At 47.3% G+C, this 18,090-nt stretch overlaps 1 protein-coding gene and 1 pseudogene across 1 annotated transcript; both read left to right on the forward strand.

Moving 5' to 3' along the window:
* The window catches only part of LOC117192999, a 174,288-nt pseudogene that overhangs the window by 42,452 nt on the left and 113,746 nt on the right, over positions 1 to 18,090 (forward strand).
* Positions 8,769 to 9,425, forward strand: LOC117192470. The gene is made up of 2 exons (XM_033397161.1): positions 8,769 to 9,050; positions 9,100 to 9,425. The coding sequence occupies exons 1-2, from the start codon at positions 8,771 to 8,773 to the stop codon at positions 9,399 to 9,401; spliced, it is 582 nt and encodes a 193-aa protein (XP_033253052.1). The 5' UTR covers positions 8,769 to 8,770; the 3' UTR covers positions 9,402 to 9,425.

The following is an 18,090-nucleotide window of genomic DNA, read 5'->3' on the forward strand; positions in this document are numbered from 1 at the left end:
AAAAATTGAATGGACAGTGCAGCAGGCTTTTATGTGGCAGCAGCAGGAGTCCGTCCATGCATGCTACATTTCTCGCTCTCTCTTTCTCTCCCTCTCTCTATATGCTTCTATGGTCCATTGTGGGGTTATTTCTCGAATATGCTGCAATCTGCTCGACATTCCTTGCACTTTTCTAATTGGACTAGAGAGAGCGAGTGAGTGAGAGGGCAGGCATAACAGAAAGTTAATTATATTCTGGTATATCCTGGGGTGAACGCGGGTATATTGTACTCGTGCAGATGTTGTAACTTATATGAAATCTTGGATTTCGAAAGCCAAAGAGTAGTTTTATAAGAGCAATAGCTCTATTCTTTCACCTCTTCTTTGTAGTTGTATTCCAGTGGGTGGTATGCCACTGCCTTTTCTTTCGCTTTGAATCCCCGAGGGCATTTTGAAATTTGATTAATAGAGTGCTTTCCATGTGAAGCCATTGTGGACGAGATTTTGAATGCGGAAGAGCAGAATGCAGCAGCAGCGGAGCAGGATATGGCAATCATAAACGAATGCCAACCGCGACTTTCCATCCAAGGCCACGCCCACATGTACATACATGGAAGTCTTCCCGTACTGCTTCCCGGCGCACAAAATAAAAACATCGCGAAAAACTAAAACCAACTACACTTTAAAAAAATACTACTAAAAACGAGGGGGAACGTTGTGAGTTGCTGCGGAGACCGCAACTCTACAGTTATACCCGATACTAAGTCAGTATGGCTCTCCTCCGGCAGACGCCGCTAATATTAAACGACACGACAAGGAGTGCGTGCGAGAGAGACAGAAAATCAGTCTGAGCGTGACGTCGGTCGCTGCTGATCTGATCCAGATTCAGCAATCTGATATATATGATCATTATCTATGATTCTGCGTTTTTAGTTTTCTCGTATCCTCAATATTGTGGATGCAACAGATTTTCGTCCTAAGCAAAGCCGCCTATGCTACGTGACAGGGCGAGAAAAAATGAAATTGTTTTCTTGATTCTGGCTATAATAATTATACGATCTTGTTCAGATTTTGCACTCTAGAAGATATAGTCATCTTCTACGATTCTGCGATTTTTAGTTTTCTCGTATCGTCGAAATTGTGGATGCCACAGATTTTCCCTTTGTGGGGGCGGAAGTGGGCGGGGCAAAATTTTGAAATATTCCTGTAGCAGTGACATATCACAGAAGTCTGGATCCATAACATCGTTGCTCTCGCTCTTATAGTCTTTGAGCTCTAGGCGCTGAAGGGGACGGACAGACGGACAGACGGACGGTCGGACAGACGGACAGACAGACATGGCTCAATCGACTCGGCTATTGATGCTGATCAAGAATATATATACTGTATGGGGTCGGAAACGATTCCTTCTGGACGTTACACACATCCACTTTCACCACAAATCTAATATACCCCAATACTCATTTTGAGTATCGGGTATAATAAAGAGAAACGAGGGGGAACGTTGTGAGTTGCTGCGGAGACCGCAACTCTACATTTATACCCGATACTTAGTCAGTATGGCTCTCCTCCGGCAGACGCCGCTAATATTAAACGACACGACAAAGAGTGCGTGCGAGAGAGACAGAAATCAGTCTGAGCGTGACGTCGGGCGCTGCGTAGCCACTGCAAATCGATTTCTTGCTTTTGGCTACAAAAATGATCCGATCTGATCCAGATTCAGCAATCTGATAGATATGGTCATTATGTATGATTTTGCGTTTTTAGTTTTCTCGAATGTGCAATATTGTGGATGCAACAGATTTTCGTCCTTTGTGTGGGCGGAAGGGGGTAAGGCGAAATTTTGAGATACACGTTTTATAGTTAGATCTAACAGGAGTGCGGATAACAAATTTGGTTACTCTAGCCCTAATAGTCTCTGAGATGTTTGAATATCCCCAGATTTTCGTCCTTTGCGGGGGCGGAAGGGAGTGTGGCGAAATTTTGAAACAAACTCGTCTCGGTCCGATATAATAGGAGTGTGGATACCAAATTTGGTTGCTCTAGCTTTTATAGTCTCTGAGATCTAGGCGCTAATGTTTTACTCTAAGCAAAGCCGGCTATGCTACGTGTGTGTTAGAGAGAGACAGGGCGAGAAAAAATGAAATTGTTTTCTTGATGCTGGCTTTAATAATAATACGATCTGGTTGAGATTTTACACTCTAGAACATATAGTCATCCTCTACGATTCTGCGTTTTTGGTTTTATCGTATCTTTAAAAATGTGGATGCCACAGATTTTCGTCCTTTGTGTGGGCGGAAGTGGGCGGGGCGAAGTTTTGAAATATTTTTGTAGCAGTGACATATCACAGTCTGGATATAAAACATCGTTGCTCTAGCTCTTATAGTCTTTGAGCACTAGGCGCTGAAGGGGACGGACAGACGGACAGACGGACGGACGGACAGACGGACACACGGACAGACGGACGGACGGACAGACAGACATGGCTCAATCGACTCGGCTATTGAGTCTGATCAAGAATATATATACTTTATGGGGTCGGAAACGATTCCTTCTGGACGTTACACACATCCACTTTTACCACAAATCTAATATACCCCAATACTCATTTTGAGTATCGGGTATAACAATACTCATTTTGAGTATCGGGTATAAAAAGAAAGGACCAGAACAAAGCTGAAACTAAAACAACGCGGCGACAGCAAAAAAGTTGTCAACTCTCCCTTCCCTTCTCTTCCCATCCTCCGCAACATCGCTACAAGGATAAGAAGGAGCAGCACTAAAAGGGGGAAAAGAAGGAGAAGCAGTTCCGGCTAACTGTAGGCGAAAGAGCCATTAGTGTAGTGGGTGGAAACTTTATCTGTGTGGCATGGCTCAGATTCCAGTTCGAGTTCCACTAACAGTCCAAGTCGAAGTCAAGTTACGCGCGCACTACTCTGGACCATGCCACAACCGAACCGAACAGAACAGAACACGGTCGAGTAGCCTGCCGCACAGGGGACACAGGACAAGGAACTAGAAAGAAAGGGTTGCACCATGGACCAACTGTATAGATACCCTAGGAAATTGTCTAGTATATATGATAGAATTATGGGATTCTGATTAACATTTCCTAAAACGTGTGGACCTTGTGAATGGGTAGAATATTCTTTAGAAAACGGAAGAGTTTACCTACAAATATAGAACAATATGTACATGCCACAGCTATTGAGGCTAATCAGTAATACTTCTGGCGCCAGAAACGATCCCTTCTGTGGCACTAAAACATCTCTGCACAATCGCCATACCCTCTTGTAGGGTATAAACTGGAAAACAGGGAAAAGTAGATTTCAGCTTCGGCTTCGACTTCAGCTTGAACTCCCACGGCGACCCATGGGCCAAATGATATTGCCAATGTGAAAGTGTAGAAAAATTCAGGCGGCAAGGACACCCAAGGGAGGCAAGGCACTGTGCAGGGACATGGGGGATTGGCTTGAGGGACTGAACTAGCATGTGGGCTGGATGGGGGCCTGATGAGGGCGTGGCGTGCGTTTTCTTCCAGTTAAACTGTAAGGTAAACGTACAAAATGTTAAATCAAAGCCAAACATAGGAGGCGTAACTGGTGGAACTTTCTCAACACTGGTCGTCCAGTGAGCAGACACACTCTCCTCCTGTCGTCCTCCTCTCCTTCCCTCTGTATGCTTGTACCAAGGATAAAGTTTCGCCTGCACTTTTGAAGAGTTATTTGATTGAAGGCGATTTACACAGCCACCTGGGGAAAGATGATACACAATGATATATGACAATCTCCTACACACAGTGTGTATAGTGGGGTTTTGTTTACCTGTAAGATGGGTCTAAAAGGTTTATTCTTCAAGCAGTTCAAGTGAAATCAATAAAAGGATGCCCAGAATTTACTCGGCGATTATTGCAACCTCTGTCTACCCATTAAACCGATGCCATCATATTAGAAAGCCAAAAGGTACCATTTAACAATGCTGATACAAATACTTAATGAAGTTATTTTAAAATGCCATACAAGAAAGACCAATTATTTTGGGCCTTCCATTATGCTCTATCGATCTATGACTATGAATATTTTAACATGCAACACCTAATGCGCCCTCGTAACAATGGTGCGGAGGCATTATTAATGCCCCTTCATTATGGTTTGTTTTGCAAAAAATAGTTAATCGATTAAGCAAATATTTGTCAGCACTAAAAGTGTGTACTTTTCCCACACCCTTTATCTCTCTCTTTGTCTCTACAGCCCCGCCCCTTGTGCAATCGTCGTACGGTATTTTTTTTAAGTCGCAGCGGCATATGTATTTTCTGTGTGTCATCCATTTTAATATTTCAACAAAACCAGAAATGACGTTGTAAAACCGACGCAGCTATATGTCAAATATACCGCCACACCACCACCCCCTACGTCCCGCTACGTCCTGCCCGTCCCGCTCTGTCCCTGTGTTCTACTGTCCATAGGTGTGGGTGTTTCTGTTTCTGGTTGGAGTTTTTAAAAATTTGCATGTAGATTTCATCGCATACACATGAAAATATATTTTCACAGCGGGTGGGTGGCGAGGAAAAGCGGGAAAACTGGTAGCCGCTGCTGCATTTTAATAAATTTATGATTTTATTTTGCATTTTTTCTACTTTAACCACTCGTCTCTCTCTCTCTCTCTCTCGTTTTCCTCCCTACTCCCCCAAGCCACCCAACAAATGTGTGTCATTCGCCTGACAATTTTCGAACAAAAGGCAAACTAGAGAGAGACAGAGAGAGAGATGAGAGATATCGTGGGGAGAAAAAGCACAGGGAAAGGTCCATAAATAACGAAGCATTTTACTTTGTATTTGCTGGATGAGATTTATAAATGTTCTGCTCTGTTCTTTTGTTGCTTTTTTTTTATACCCGATACTCAAAATGAGTATTGGGGTATATTAGATTTGTGGTAAAAGTGGATGTGTGTAACGTCCAGAAGGAATCGTTTCCGACCCCATAAAGTATATATATTCTTGATCAGCATCAATAGCCGAGTCGATTGAGCCCTGTCTGTCTGTCCGTCCGTCCGTCTGTCCGTCTGTCCGTCCGTCCGTCTTTCCGTCTGTCCGTCCCCTTCAGCGCCTAGTGCTCAAAGACTATAAGAGCTAGAGCAACGATGTTTTGGATCCAGACTTCTGTGATATGTCACTGCTACAAAAATGTTTCAAAACTTCGCCCCGCCCACTTCCGCCCCCACAAAGGACGAAAACCTGTGGCATCCACAATTTTAAAGATATGAGAAAACCAAAAACGCAGAATCGTAGAGAATGACCATATCTTTAAGACTGCGGAATCTGAATTGGATCGTATTATTATTATAGCCAGCATCAAGAAAACAATTTCATTTTTTCTCGCCCTGTCTCTCTCTAACACACACGTAGCATAGGCGGCTTTGCTTAGAGTAAAACATTAGCGCCTAGATCTCAGAGACTACAAAAGCTAGAGCAACCAAATTTGGTATCCACACTCCTAATCCTATCTGATCCAGATTTAGCAATCTGATAGATATGGTCATTATGTATGATTTTGCGTTTTTAGTTTTCTCGAATGTGCAATATTGTGGATGCAACAGATTTTCGTCCTTTGTGTGGGCGGAAGGGGGTAAGGCGAAATTTTGAGATACACGTTTTATAGTTAGATCTAACAGGAGTGCGGATAACAAATTTGGTTACTCTAGCCCTAATAGTCTCTGAGATGTTTGAATATCCCCAGATTTTCGTCCTTTGCGGGGGCGGAAGGGAGTGTGGCGAAATTTTGAAACAAACTCGTCTCGGTCCGATATAATAGGAGTGTGGATACCAAATTTGGTTGCTCTAGCTTTTATAGTCTCTGAGATCTAGGCGCTAATGTTTTACTCTAAGCAAAGCCGCCTATGCTACGTGTGTGTTAGAGAGAGACAGGGCGAGAAAAAATGAAATTGTTTTCTTGATGCTGGCTATAATAATAATACGATCCAATTCAGATTCTGCAATCTAAAAGATATGGTCATTCTCTACGATTCTGCGTTTTTGGTTTTCTCATATCTTTAAAATTGTGGATGCCACAGGTTTTCGTCCTTTGTGGGGGCGGAAGTGGGCGGGGCGAAGTTTTGAAATATTTTTGTAGCAGTGACATATCACAGAAGTCTGGATCCAAAACATCGTTGCTCTAGCTCTTATAGTCTTTGAGCACTAGGCGCTGAAGGGGACGGACAGACGGACGGACAGACGGACAGACAGACATGGCTCAATCGACTCGGCTTTTGATGCTGATCAAGAATATATATACTTTATGGGGTCGGAAACGATTCCTTCTGGACGTTACACACATCCACTTTTACCACAAATCTAATATACCCCAATACTCATTTTGAGTATCGGGTATAAAAATCGACTAATGAAATTGCGGTGGACTGTTGAAGCGAATTTTGTTGGGATCGGCTCTCGAGCAAACTACTAATGAAACGAAAGGATATTTCCCTGCTCCCGCAAAATCATATTCAACTCGACATTGCCAATGACGACACCATAACAGTAACAGTAACAGTAACAATGACAGTTGCAGCAGCAGCAGCAGCAACGGTTATGACAGCATACCACTAACCATTATATTAAGCGTTAGAGTCGCACAACTGCGGCTGCTGCAACATTGTGTTGCGACTCCGAACATGGCAATTGGATGTGCAATTGCCGCACGAGTACGGCGGCGGCTTTTAAATTTTAATTAACTCGAGAGTCGACTCCCGGACTCTCGGGGGCAAAAACACGGAGAGTCAAAAGCAGAAAAAGTTATTATTTATTTCATGTTATTTTGTGCTGTTTCAACGCGTCCCATAAATGCCACCCCCCCCCCCCCCCCCCCCCCCCCCCCCCCCCCCCCCCCCCCCTACAGTCAGGAGAGGATGGCCACTGACTTGGCCAGAGCAGAGTCACATAGAAAGACAGAGAGCCATGGACTGACTGCATTCTAGGCTGTTGGCCTTTTTCCTCCATGTTCATTTACTTAGGAGTATTTTCCACAGCCCCTGCATATACACACAAACACACTCACATATCGGCACTCATACAGTTGCTCGGATAAAACTTGACTGAAAATGATGTAAATTTTGCAGTAATTTTTGGTAAATTCTTGCAGCCCAGAGTCAGGTGAGACGAGATTCGACTCGTTGCCCTCGTGGTCTTTAAAGGAGAGTGGCCAGGGAGATGAGAGGCGAAAGGGGTGACTGTGGCTGGGACTGGGACTCAAAAGTTCAACTCTTGTTTCGTAGGTGGCCCGGCGGCCCCTTGTCAACGCAGCTTTTGTGTCTGTGCCTAGAATATATAATACATTTTTGGCTTTTTACGACAACAAGCCCCAACATCTCTACGTCGGTTGTCGGTTGTCCTCTCCTGCGGTCTCTGGCACATTCAAAATTTGTGCCTCCAGGCCTTCGCACACCAACATACATACACACACACACACACACACTCACAGGCAAGCGATGCCCAGGATAAGACTTTATAGTGGACCCATCGGTGCCATAGGCGCCTTGGTAGGCACTATACCGCCCGTAACACCGAGACCAGTAAGGTGTTACGTACGACCCACTGGAACCCCCCTTACGTACATTAGACTGTGGGCTGACGCCGTCGGCATTCTATGACCTGAGTAGGCAGGCTGAACCCCTGTTGAAATGGCTCATAGGTTAATGTCTCCACCACCCCCGTCTCGTTAAAACCTTGGCAGGCCTCGTTTAACGCTTCCTGGCCGTCCCACTATGGTGGTTGCGTAGGCTTGGTTGATTCATATCCCAACTAGCACCGATCTGGCTCTGAACCCTGGTGCCCATAAGGCCCAGGGTCAACCCTCGCATGGACCTCACTCCACGGAAAGACACCCATGGAATCACCACGGTTACTACGTACTGCGGCCAGGAATAACGAACTCGAGTGGAGATTCTTTTTACATGGACAACACCCCTCACACACCAAACACACAGATAGAGAAGATGACTGAGGACGCAGTCTTTGGTAGGCGCAACGCCCTTACCAGATCCCCACCACCGTCAGCACCTGCGAAAGCTCAGGGCTCGAGCATGTTCAAGCCCGGCCCGGATGGCAAAGAGAAGGAGCGACCGCACTCTGACCCATTAGAGCTGCTAAAAAACCTGGGTACTCGGGCCAATGAGCTGGTCAAGAGGATGAACGACCAGCGGCACGTGGACAACGTGATGAGAGATTTAGCCCTGAGAGTGGTAACCCTTCAGGCCCTGGTGGTCAACAATTTCGAGAAGCTGCACACCAGGACAATTGAGACCGCCACTACCGGTACCCAAACAGGGGACTGCAGACGGGCATCAGGGCGGTGTCAGAAGAACTCTGCGTGGGGGTCAGGGATCTCGACAGCCTGGTCGAGAAGGTGGACATCGCAGCAGCGATAGCTGCATCGATAGACGCCCCCAGCGTGGACACCAGCGCCATTAAAAGCCTGAGGCCATCGTTCGCTGGTACGCAACTGGCAGTTGTGTGCCTGCCGCCCGTGCAGGCAAGAGCCCTGCTCATGGTGGGGGAACTTAAAGTCAGATGGACAAGCTGTAGGATCCGGGAGCGGACAGCTCAACGACGATGCTACAGGTGTCTGGAGTTTGGGCATCTAGCAATCAGGTGCAAGAGCGCGGTGGATCGCACCGGATGCTGCCTCAGATGCGGCGTGAACGGGCACAAGGCGGCAACCTGTCAAAGCGATCCGCGGTGTTTCATCTGCACCGCTAACAACAGCAATGAGACGAACCATTATGCGGGTAGCATGAGATGTCCAGCAGCCAGGAGCGTGCCCAGCTTGCCGGCCCAATAATGAAGGTTATGCAGCTCAACCTCAACCACTGCGCTGCGGCTCAAGACCTGCTGAGCCAATCCTTAAGAGAATTGGCAATTGACCTCGCCATCCTCAGCGAGCCATATCAAACTAGGGAGTCCCCTGGGTTCATCTTGGATGACACCAAAAAGGCCGCGATATGGCTATGCGGGGCCACGCCATTGCAGCTTTCCCTCTCAAGCGCTGCTGCTGGGTTTGTGCGCGCCAAGGTCGGAGGTGTGTGGCGTCTACCTTGCCCCAAGCCTGACGCTCTCCGAGTTCGCAGGTACTCTAGACAACCTAGCGGCTGATGCTAGAGGACGTCACCCAGTAGCCATTGGAGGGGACTTCTACGCGTGGGCTGAGGAGTGGGGAAGCGTGGCGACGAATGCGAGAGGTAGAGCTCTGCTGGAGATCATTGCGCCCCTGGACATCGCGCTCCTCCACGAGGGAAACCAGCATACCTTCTCCAGAGCAGGAATAGGATCGGTCATCGACCTTACATTTGTCAGCAGCTCACTTTTTAATTCATCGGGCTGGAGCATCAGCAACATCTACACAGGGAGCGACCACAGGGCAATTATATAGGACACAGGCCAACAGACGTCTAGCGTCTAGCTATCGCGCCGAAACGCTCAATACGCTTATGTCCAACCTCACGGCGAATGGAAATGCTGAATGCATGGCCAACCATGTCATGGAGCATCTGGAGGCAGCATGCACTGCCACCATGGCGCAGAGGAAGCACTACGGTCGCCACCACCAACCTGTGTTCTGGTGGAACGAGGACATTGCCGCGCTACGCCGGGAATGCAACCAAGCTCGACGAACAAGTTGGTGACGAACAAACTTTGCGCCAAGAGGCAGGCACCCCCATCGGACCCCGACACGACAAGATCCGTCGTGGAGGAACTCTTTCCGCACAGGGCTGACCACATCGGGGATGTCCGTTGCCTCACACTGCAACCGCACAGCCAGGCACACATCGAGGAGGTGTCACTCGAGGAAGTCGAACGCACAGCCAGGAGCATCAGCCCGAACAAGGCTCCTGGGCCGGACTCTATCCCGAACAGAGCCCTCTTGCTCGCCCTCTCCACGCGTCCGGACATCTTTGCGAAGCTGCTAAATCAGTGCCTTCGGGAAGGAGTGTTCCCTGTGAGGTGGAAAATACAGAAGCTAGTGCTTATTCCCAAGCCAGGCAAGCCGCCGGGGACAGCGTCGTCGTATAGGCCTATCTGCCTGATCGACACCGCGGGTAAACTGCTTGAGAAGGTGGTTTGCGCGCGACTGGAACGCTCCATCGCGGAGGCTGGCGACCTCTCACCGCACCAATACGGCTTTCGCAAGTCCCGATCCACGATAGACGCCGTTCGCAAGGTGGTGGACATTGCCTCCGGTGCAATTGCCGGCACTCGGTGGAAAGGCGGCGGGAAAGAGTATTGCCTAGTAGTCACTCTAGACATTAAGAACGCGTTCAACACGGCGAGGTGGAGCTGCATCCTAAGGGCGCTGGAGAGTTTCGACACACCCAGGTACCTGCAGCGGATGGTACAAAGCTACTTTGAGAGAAGGCTGCTTTTGTACGACCCGCAGGCTGGCACGGAGGAATACGAGGTATCGGCAGGCGTCCCGCAGGGTTCAGTGCTTGGCCCCACTCTGTGGAACGAAATGTTTGACGGCATCTTGCGACTCAGCCTCCCCCACGGAGTACACATGGTGGGTTTTGCAGACGATGTGGCTGTCCTAGTGGTGGCAAAAGACCTGTCCGTCGTGGAAACGACCTGCAACCAAACGATAGCGCGCATTCAACAGTGGCTGGATCTGGTCGGTCTCGAACTCGCCCCCCACAAAACAGAGGCAGTGTTGGTATCCAGCCGGAAGAAAGTCGAGACGGCCAACATCTCAGTGGCAGGTACCCTGGTTTCGTCTAAGCGCGCTATCAAATACCTTGGTGTCCTGGTGGACACACGTCTCTGCTTTCAGGAGCACTTGGCCTACATGGGCACGAAGGCGGCGACCACCAACGGTGCGCTCTCGAGGCTAATGCTGAACACCCGAGGACCAAAGCAATGGCGGCGACAACTGCTAACGAGTGTCACGAGATCGGTGATGCTATATGCGGCGCCAATATGGGCAAAGGCCCTTCAAACAGCGAGCTACGCACGGGGTCTGGCAGCCACGCACCGCCTCTCTTCGATTCGGATCACCAGTGCCTTCCGAACGGTCTCGGACGAGGCAGCACACGTGATCGCGGGCATAGCACCCCTGGAATTCCTGGCGGAGGAACGGTCCACATACTACCAGGAAACACATGGCAGAGGAATGGACGCATGGCGTGCAAACAGGAGAGTCTCAGAAGGTGGCAACAGCGCTGGGACACGACCACTAAGGGGCGTTGGACCCACCAGCTTATCCCGTCCATCGACGCGTGGGTAAGCAGGAAGCACGGGCAGGTCAACTTTTACCTGACTCAGCTCCTAAGTGGTCACGGCTGCTTCCGAAGCTACCTTCATCGCTTCGGGCACGCGGACTCCGCAGAATGCTCTTGGTGCGGGCACTACGTGGAGGAGGATGCCGAGCATGCGATATTTTCGTGAGGCAGGTTCGCAGCGCAGCGCCAGCGGCTAGAAGAAGCGCTGGGTGGAGCCGTAGTCAAGCAGAGCTTGGTGCCGTGCATGCTCCTGTCCCCGGAAAACTGGGATGCGACGAGATACTTCGCGGCGACCATTATGAAGGAACTGCGCGCTGTTGAGCACCAGAAAAGAGTCCAGCTAGTCTAAACGAAGCCTGCACATGTGTGAAGCATTGCTTCACGGCCGTACCACACATGTTGGGATTGTATAGCCTAACCTTTAATATAGCTTGCTTTAAGCATAAAAAAAAAAGGCAAGCGAAACCCGACAAGAGTTGACTCAAATTGCATTTGGTGTCCGGTGTCCGGTGTCCGGAATCCCGTGTCCATGTCGGGTTCCCTGCTCAGAGCCTACAAAACCCCAGCGAGCACTTGTGTAGTGGCTGTCCCACAACATCGGTATAAGCTTTATTTTTTTAACATGTTAAAGTTGTAAGTGCTTCACAGCGGATATTTCTGTGGTTAAAGCCGACAATCAGAGCCTCGTTTGTCGATTCCTTTGAAATATGAACCGCCAAAATGTTGACACTTTTACTAATTGGTTGCCCTTGCTTCTGTGGCAAGTTTAATGAAGTTTCGTTCTGCAGAAAGTTTCCTCTGAGACCAGAAAAATTAAGCCTAAACACTGGCAACCTTTGCCCTAAAACCCTTACCAAATGTTCAAAAAATACATATGTACTCAATTTACCGATTTCTCTATTCGTTTAATTTGCAATCAAAAAAAAATTACACAAATCGAAATTAGAGACGGGACAAAGGGAATGCGCCGCCCCGCATTATCAACGTTCGACCAGAAGGCCCTTTCCATGGGGCGTGTGTGTTTGCGGGGCCTAATCTGCCAAATGCAAATGCTACATCCACACACATACAAAAATGACTGGCCCATCTGTGTTTGTGTGTGCTAGCCCACACATTTAGATACAAATTATTTATTTTAAATTGCAAAATTGTCTGTGGCCAAAAGCACTCATCCTCCATTCAGCCTTTTGGCCGTGCATTTATCGTGAATGGGAAACAAAAGGGAGTGTCTTAAGAGGCCGACATTTTAGATACCCTAACGGATGCAGTAAAGATATGGCAGATAATATATAATATCATTCCATGAGGATCATTTTTCGTATGAGTGGCGATAGAAGACTGCGTTCGGTCCAAAATGAGCACTGCTTTGCTTAGAAAAAGATAAAAACATCTGTCAAAAATGCTTACTTTTCTCCATGGAAAACATGTATAATGATACATAGTAACTCCGTTTTGGTAAGGGTATGGCACAATCCGCGCCGTTTATGGTCTTTTATGTGGCTTTATTTAATGGTCTGTTGTCTCCCGCTTTTTCTGGTTTTCTATAATTTTGTGCCGTTTTATACCCGATACTCAAAATGAGTATTGGGGTATATTAGATTTGTGGTAAAAGTGGATGTGTGTAACGTCCAGAAGTAATCGTTTCCGACCCAATAAAGTATATATATTCTTGATCAGCATCAATAGCCGAGTCGATTGAGCCATGTCTGTCTGTCCGTCTGTCCGTCCGTCCGTCTGTCCGTCCCCTTCAGCGCCTAGTGCACAAAGACTATAAGAGCTAGAGCAACGATGTTTTGGATCCAGATTTATGTGATATGTCACTGCTACAAGAATATTTCAAAACTTTTCCCCGCCCATTTTCGCCCCCACAAAGGGCAAAAATCTGTGGCATCTACAATTTCGACGATACGAGAAAACTAAAAACGCAGAATCGTAGAAGATGACTATATCTTTTAGAGTGCGAAATCTGAACCAGATCGTATACGTATTATAGCCAGAATCAGGAAATCAATTTCATTCGTTCTCGCTCTGTCTCTCTCTAACACACAGGTTTCATGGTCGGTTTTGCCAATTGCAAAATATGAGTTTAAGGATCTCAGAACCCATAAGAGCTAGAGCAACCAAATTCGGTATATACACTCCAGTGATATCGGATCTTAACCGTTTTGTGTCAAAATTTCGCCACACCCCCTTCCGCCCCCGCAAAGGACGAAAATCTGGGGCATCTACAAATCTCAGAGACTATTAAGGCTAGATTAACCAAATTTGGTATCCGCACTTCAGTTAGATCTCACTATAAAACGTATATCTCAGAATTTCGCCCCACCCCCTTCCGCCCCCACATCAGACGAAAATCTGTTGCATCCACAATATTGCACATTCGAGAAAACTAAAAACGCAAAATCATAGATAATGACCATATCTATCAGATTGTTGAATCTGGATCAGATCGGATCATTTTTGTAGTCAAAAGCAAGAAATCAATTTTCAGTGGCTACGCAGCGCCTGACGTCACGCTCAGACTGATTTTCTGTCTCTCTCGCACGCACTCTTTGTCGTGTCGTTTAATATTAGCGGCGTCTGTCGGAGGAGAGTTATACTGACTTAGTATCGGGTATAACCGTAGAGTTGCGGTGTCCGCAGCAACTCACAACGTTCCCCCTCGTTTTGAATTGTCTTGATTAGCTTTTCTTGTATTTATTTTTGCACACCCTAAGCTCCGGTTTGTTTCCTTTTTATCTCACTTTTTCTTATCTAATATCTCACAGTCACTCTGCGTTTTTATATTGAAGGATTTATTCCATTAATTAATTGTCCTTCGGGTTTCGGCACGACGCAACACTTTTATTATTCGGTGCTTTTTATACAACGTCGCCCCAGGTTGGGCGCCAATTAAATAACTGCGGTAGCGGATTGCGTTTTTAAAAAGTTTTTATTTAACTTCTAAGTTTACAGATATAGATTTAAGTTGAGGGTCACAAAGAATTCCGGGCAAAGGGTTTGCGCGATCTTAGTTTTTAGCTCGACTTTTCGGTGTCGCTTCTGGATCAAGACTGACTTGAACTTTTTGATCTTTGCATCGTCGATCCCTTTCGGGAATAGTTTTTCTATAAACATTTCAATTGATTTCGCCATCCCGAGTATTGGATTTCGTCATCCAAAGAGAGAACTGTAAAATGCCTAAAGTGCAGGATCTGCAGAAAGCCGGGTGTGAGATTGTTTATGAGAAGCCGGGTGTGGGCAAACATTGGTTTTCCATTTAGGCGAGTGTCAAAGATTGGGATTGTGGCGGGAGCCATTGAGATTGTAAATCTTAGAAATCAATTAGGCGGAGGCCCAAGATTGAAATTGTTTTCGTTTTGGAAAGCCAAAGATTGTTTACAACTCGTATAAGAGCTCAATAGAATTGGGTACGTTAACTTACACTCTAACAATTCTGCGTACACGACTAAAATTCTAAGCTATTAATACTTTGTGGGATCTTAATATCGTTTTAAAACATCTGCCAGACGTCTAGGCATTGAGTCAACCAGATTCCTGGTGTCCTCGGCAGTTATTTTGCCCCATTCCTCCAGGATAACTTCCTTCAACATGTTTTTAGATCTTATGGTGTGCTTACGAATCCTGCGATCGAGTAAATCCCATAGATGTTCTATGGGATTCAGGTCTGGGGACTAAGGAGGCGATCGAAGCTCATTTTGTACATTGTAAAGCAAACAGAACTCAACATTGTGGGCAGTATGCGTCGGATCATTGTCCTGTTGGCACCAAAAGTCGTCTTCAAGCTGTAATTTTTGGGCACTCTGCTGAAGGATTTATTTCAGAATTTGAATACAACCCCACACCATTACACCATCACTTCCATGTTTTAATGTCGGTAGTAAATGTTCTTTATCCATGGCTGTTCCGCATTTTCTCCAAAAAATTTTCTTGTCTTTTATGCCCTTGCTCTCATCTGACAAATGACCCTTTTCCAGAAGCTGGGAACCTTGGAAATGTGCTCATTCGCGAAATCCATACGCTTTCCTATTAAGTTTGTTTTTTTGAATAAAAAACAAATGGAGATAGGTTTAGAAATAAGCAAAGAATATTATAAAAAACGAGGGGAAACGTTGTGAGTTGCTGCGGACACCGCAACTCTACAGTTATACCCGATATTAAGTCAGTATGGCTCTCCTCCGGCAGACGCCGCTAATATTAAACGACACGACAAAGAGTGCGTGCGAGAGAGACAGAAAATCAGTCTGAGCGTGACGTCGGGCGCTGCGTAGCCACTGCAAATCGATTTCTTGCTTTTGGCTACAAAAATGATCCGATCTGATCCAGATTCAACAATCTGATAGATATGGTCATTATGTATGATTTTGCGTTTTTAGTTTTCTCGAATGTGCAATATTGTGGATGCAACAGATTTTCGTCCTTTGTGTGGGCGGAAGGGGGTGGGGCGAAATTTTGAGATACACGTTTTATAGTAAGAGCTAACAGGAGTGCGGATACCAAATTTGGTTACTCTAGCCTTAATAGTCTCTGCGATTTTTGAATATCCCCAGATTTTCGTCCTTTGCGGGGGCGGAAGGGGGTGTGGCGAAATTTTGAAACAAATTCGTCTCGGTCCGATATATTAGGAGTGTGGATACCAAATTTGGTTGCTCTAGCTTTTGTAGTCTCTGAGATCTAGGCGCTAATGTTTTACTCTAAGCAAAGCCGGCTATGCTACGTGTGTGTTAGAGAGAGACAGGGCGAGAAAAAATGTAATTGTTTTCTTGATGCTGGCTATAATAATAATACGATCCAATTCAGATTCCGCAGTCTTGAAGATATGGTCATTCTCTACAACTCTACGTTTTTGGCTTTCTCATATCTTTAAAATTGTGGATGCCACAGATTTTCGTCCTTTGTGGGGGCGGAAGTGGGCGGGGCGAAGTTTTGAAATATTTTTGTAGCAGTGACATATCACAGAAGTCTGGATCTAAAACATCGTTGCTCTAGCTATTATAGTCTTTGAGCACTAGGCGCTGAAGGGGACGGACAGACGGACAGACGGACGGACGGACAGACAGACAGGGCTCAATCGACTCGGCTATTGATGCTGATCAAGAATATATATACTTTATGGGGTCGGAAACGATTCCTTCTGGACGTTACACACATCCACTTTTACCACAAATCTAATATACCCCAATACTCATTTTGAGTATCGGGTATAAAAATCGACTAATGAAATTGCGGTGGACTGTTGAAGCGAATTTTGTTGGGATCGGCTCTCGAGCAAACTACTAATGAAACGAAAGGATATTTTCCTGCTCCCGCAAAATCATATTCAACTCGACATGGCCAATGACGACACCATAACAGTAACAGTAAATTCTTGCAGCCCAGAGTCAGGTGAGACGAGATTCCCCTCGTTGCCATCGTGGTCCTTAAAGGAGAGTGGCCAGGGAGATGAGAGGCGAAAGGGGTGACTGTGGCTGGGACTGGGGCTCAAAAGTTCAACTCTTGTTTCGTAGGTGGCCCGGCGGCCCCTTGTCAACGCAGCTTTTGTGTCTGTTCCTAGAATATATAACCCATTTTTGGCTTTTTACGACAACAAGCCCCAACATCGCTGCGTCGGTTGTCGGTTGTCCTCTCCTGCGGTCTCTGGCACATTCAAAATTTGTGCCTCCAGGCCTTCGCCCACCAACATACATACACACACACACACACTCACAGGCAAGCGATGCCCAGGATAAGACTTTATAGTGGACCCATCGGTGCCATAGGCGCCTTGGTAGGCACTATACCGCCCGTAACACCGAGACCAGTAAGGTGTTACGTACGACCCACTGGAACCCCCCTTACGTACATTAGACTGTGGGCTGACGCCGTCGGCATTCTATGACCTGAGTAGGCAGGCTGAACCCCTGTTGAAATGGCTCATAGGTTAATGTCTCCACCGCCCCCGTCTCGTTAAAACCTTGGCAGGCCTCGTTTAACGCTTCCTGGCCGTCCCACTATGGTGGTTGCGTAGGCTTGGTTGATTCATATCCCAACTAGCACCGATCTGGCTCTGAACCCTGGTGCCCATAAGGCCCAGGGTCAACCCTCGCATAGACCTCACTCCACGGAAAGACACCCATGGGATCACCACGGTGACTACGTACTGCGGCCAGGAATAACGAACTCGAGTGGAGATTCTTTTTACATGGACAACACCCCTCACACACCAAACACACAGATAGAGAAGATGACTGAGGACGCAGTCTTTGGTAGGCGCAACGCCCTTACCAGATCCCCACCACCGTCAGCACCTGCGAAAGCTCAGGGCCCGAGCATGTTCAAGCCCGGCCCGGATGGCAAAGAGAAGGAGCGACCGCACTCTGACCCATTAGAGCTGCTAAAAAACCTGGGTACTCGGGCCAATGAGCTGGTCAAGAGGATGAACGACCAGCGGCACGTGGACAACGTGATGAGAGATTTTGCCCTGAGAGTGGTAACCCTTCAGGCCCTGGTGGTCAACAATTTCGAGAAGCTGCACACCAGGACAATTGAGACCGCCACTACCGGTACCCAAACAGGGGACTGCAGACGGGCATCAGGGCGGTGTCAGAAGAACTCTGCGTGGGGGTCAGGGATCTCGACAGCCTGGTCGAGAAGGTGGACATCGCAGCAGCGATAGCTGCATCGATAGACGCCCCAGCGTGGACACCAGCGCCATTAAAAGCCTGAGGCCATCGTTCGCTGGTACGCAACTGGCAGTTGTGTGCCTGCCGCCCGTGCAGGCAAGAGCCCTGCTCATGGTGGGGGAACTTAAAGTCAGATGGACAAGCTGTAGGATCCGGGCGCGGACAGCTCAACGACGATGCTCCA

The sequence above is a fragment of the Drosophila miranda genome (assembly GCF_003369915.1).
Source record: "Drosophila miranda strain MSH22 chromosome Y unlocalized genomic scaffold, D.miranda_PacBio2.1 Contig_Y2_pilon, whole genome shotgun sequence".
Lineage (NCBI taxonomy): Eukaryota > Metazoa > Arthropoda > Insecta > Diptera > Drosophilidae > Drosophila > Drosophila miranda.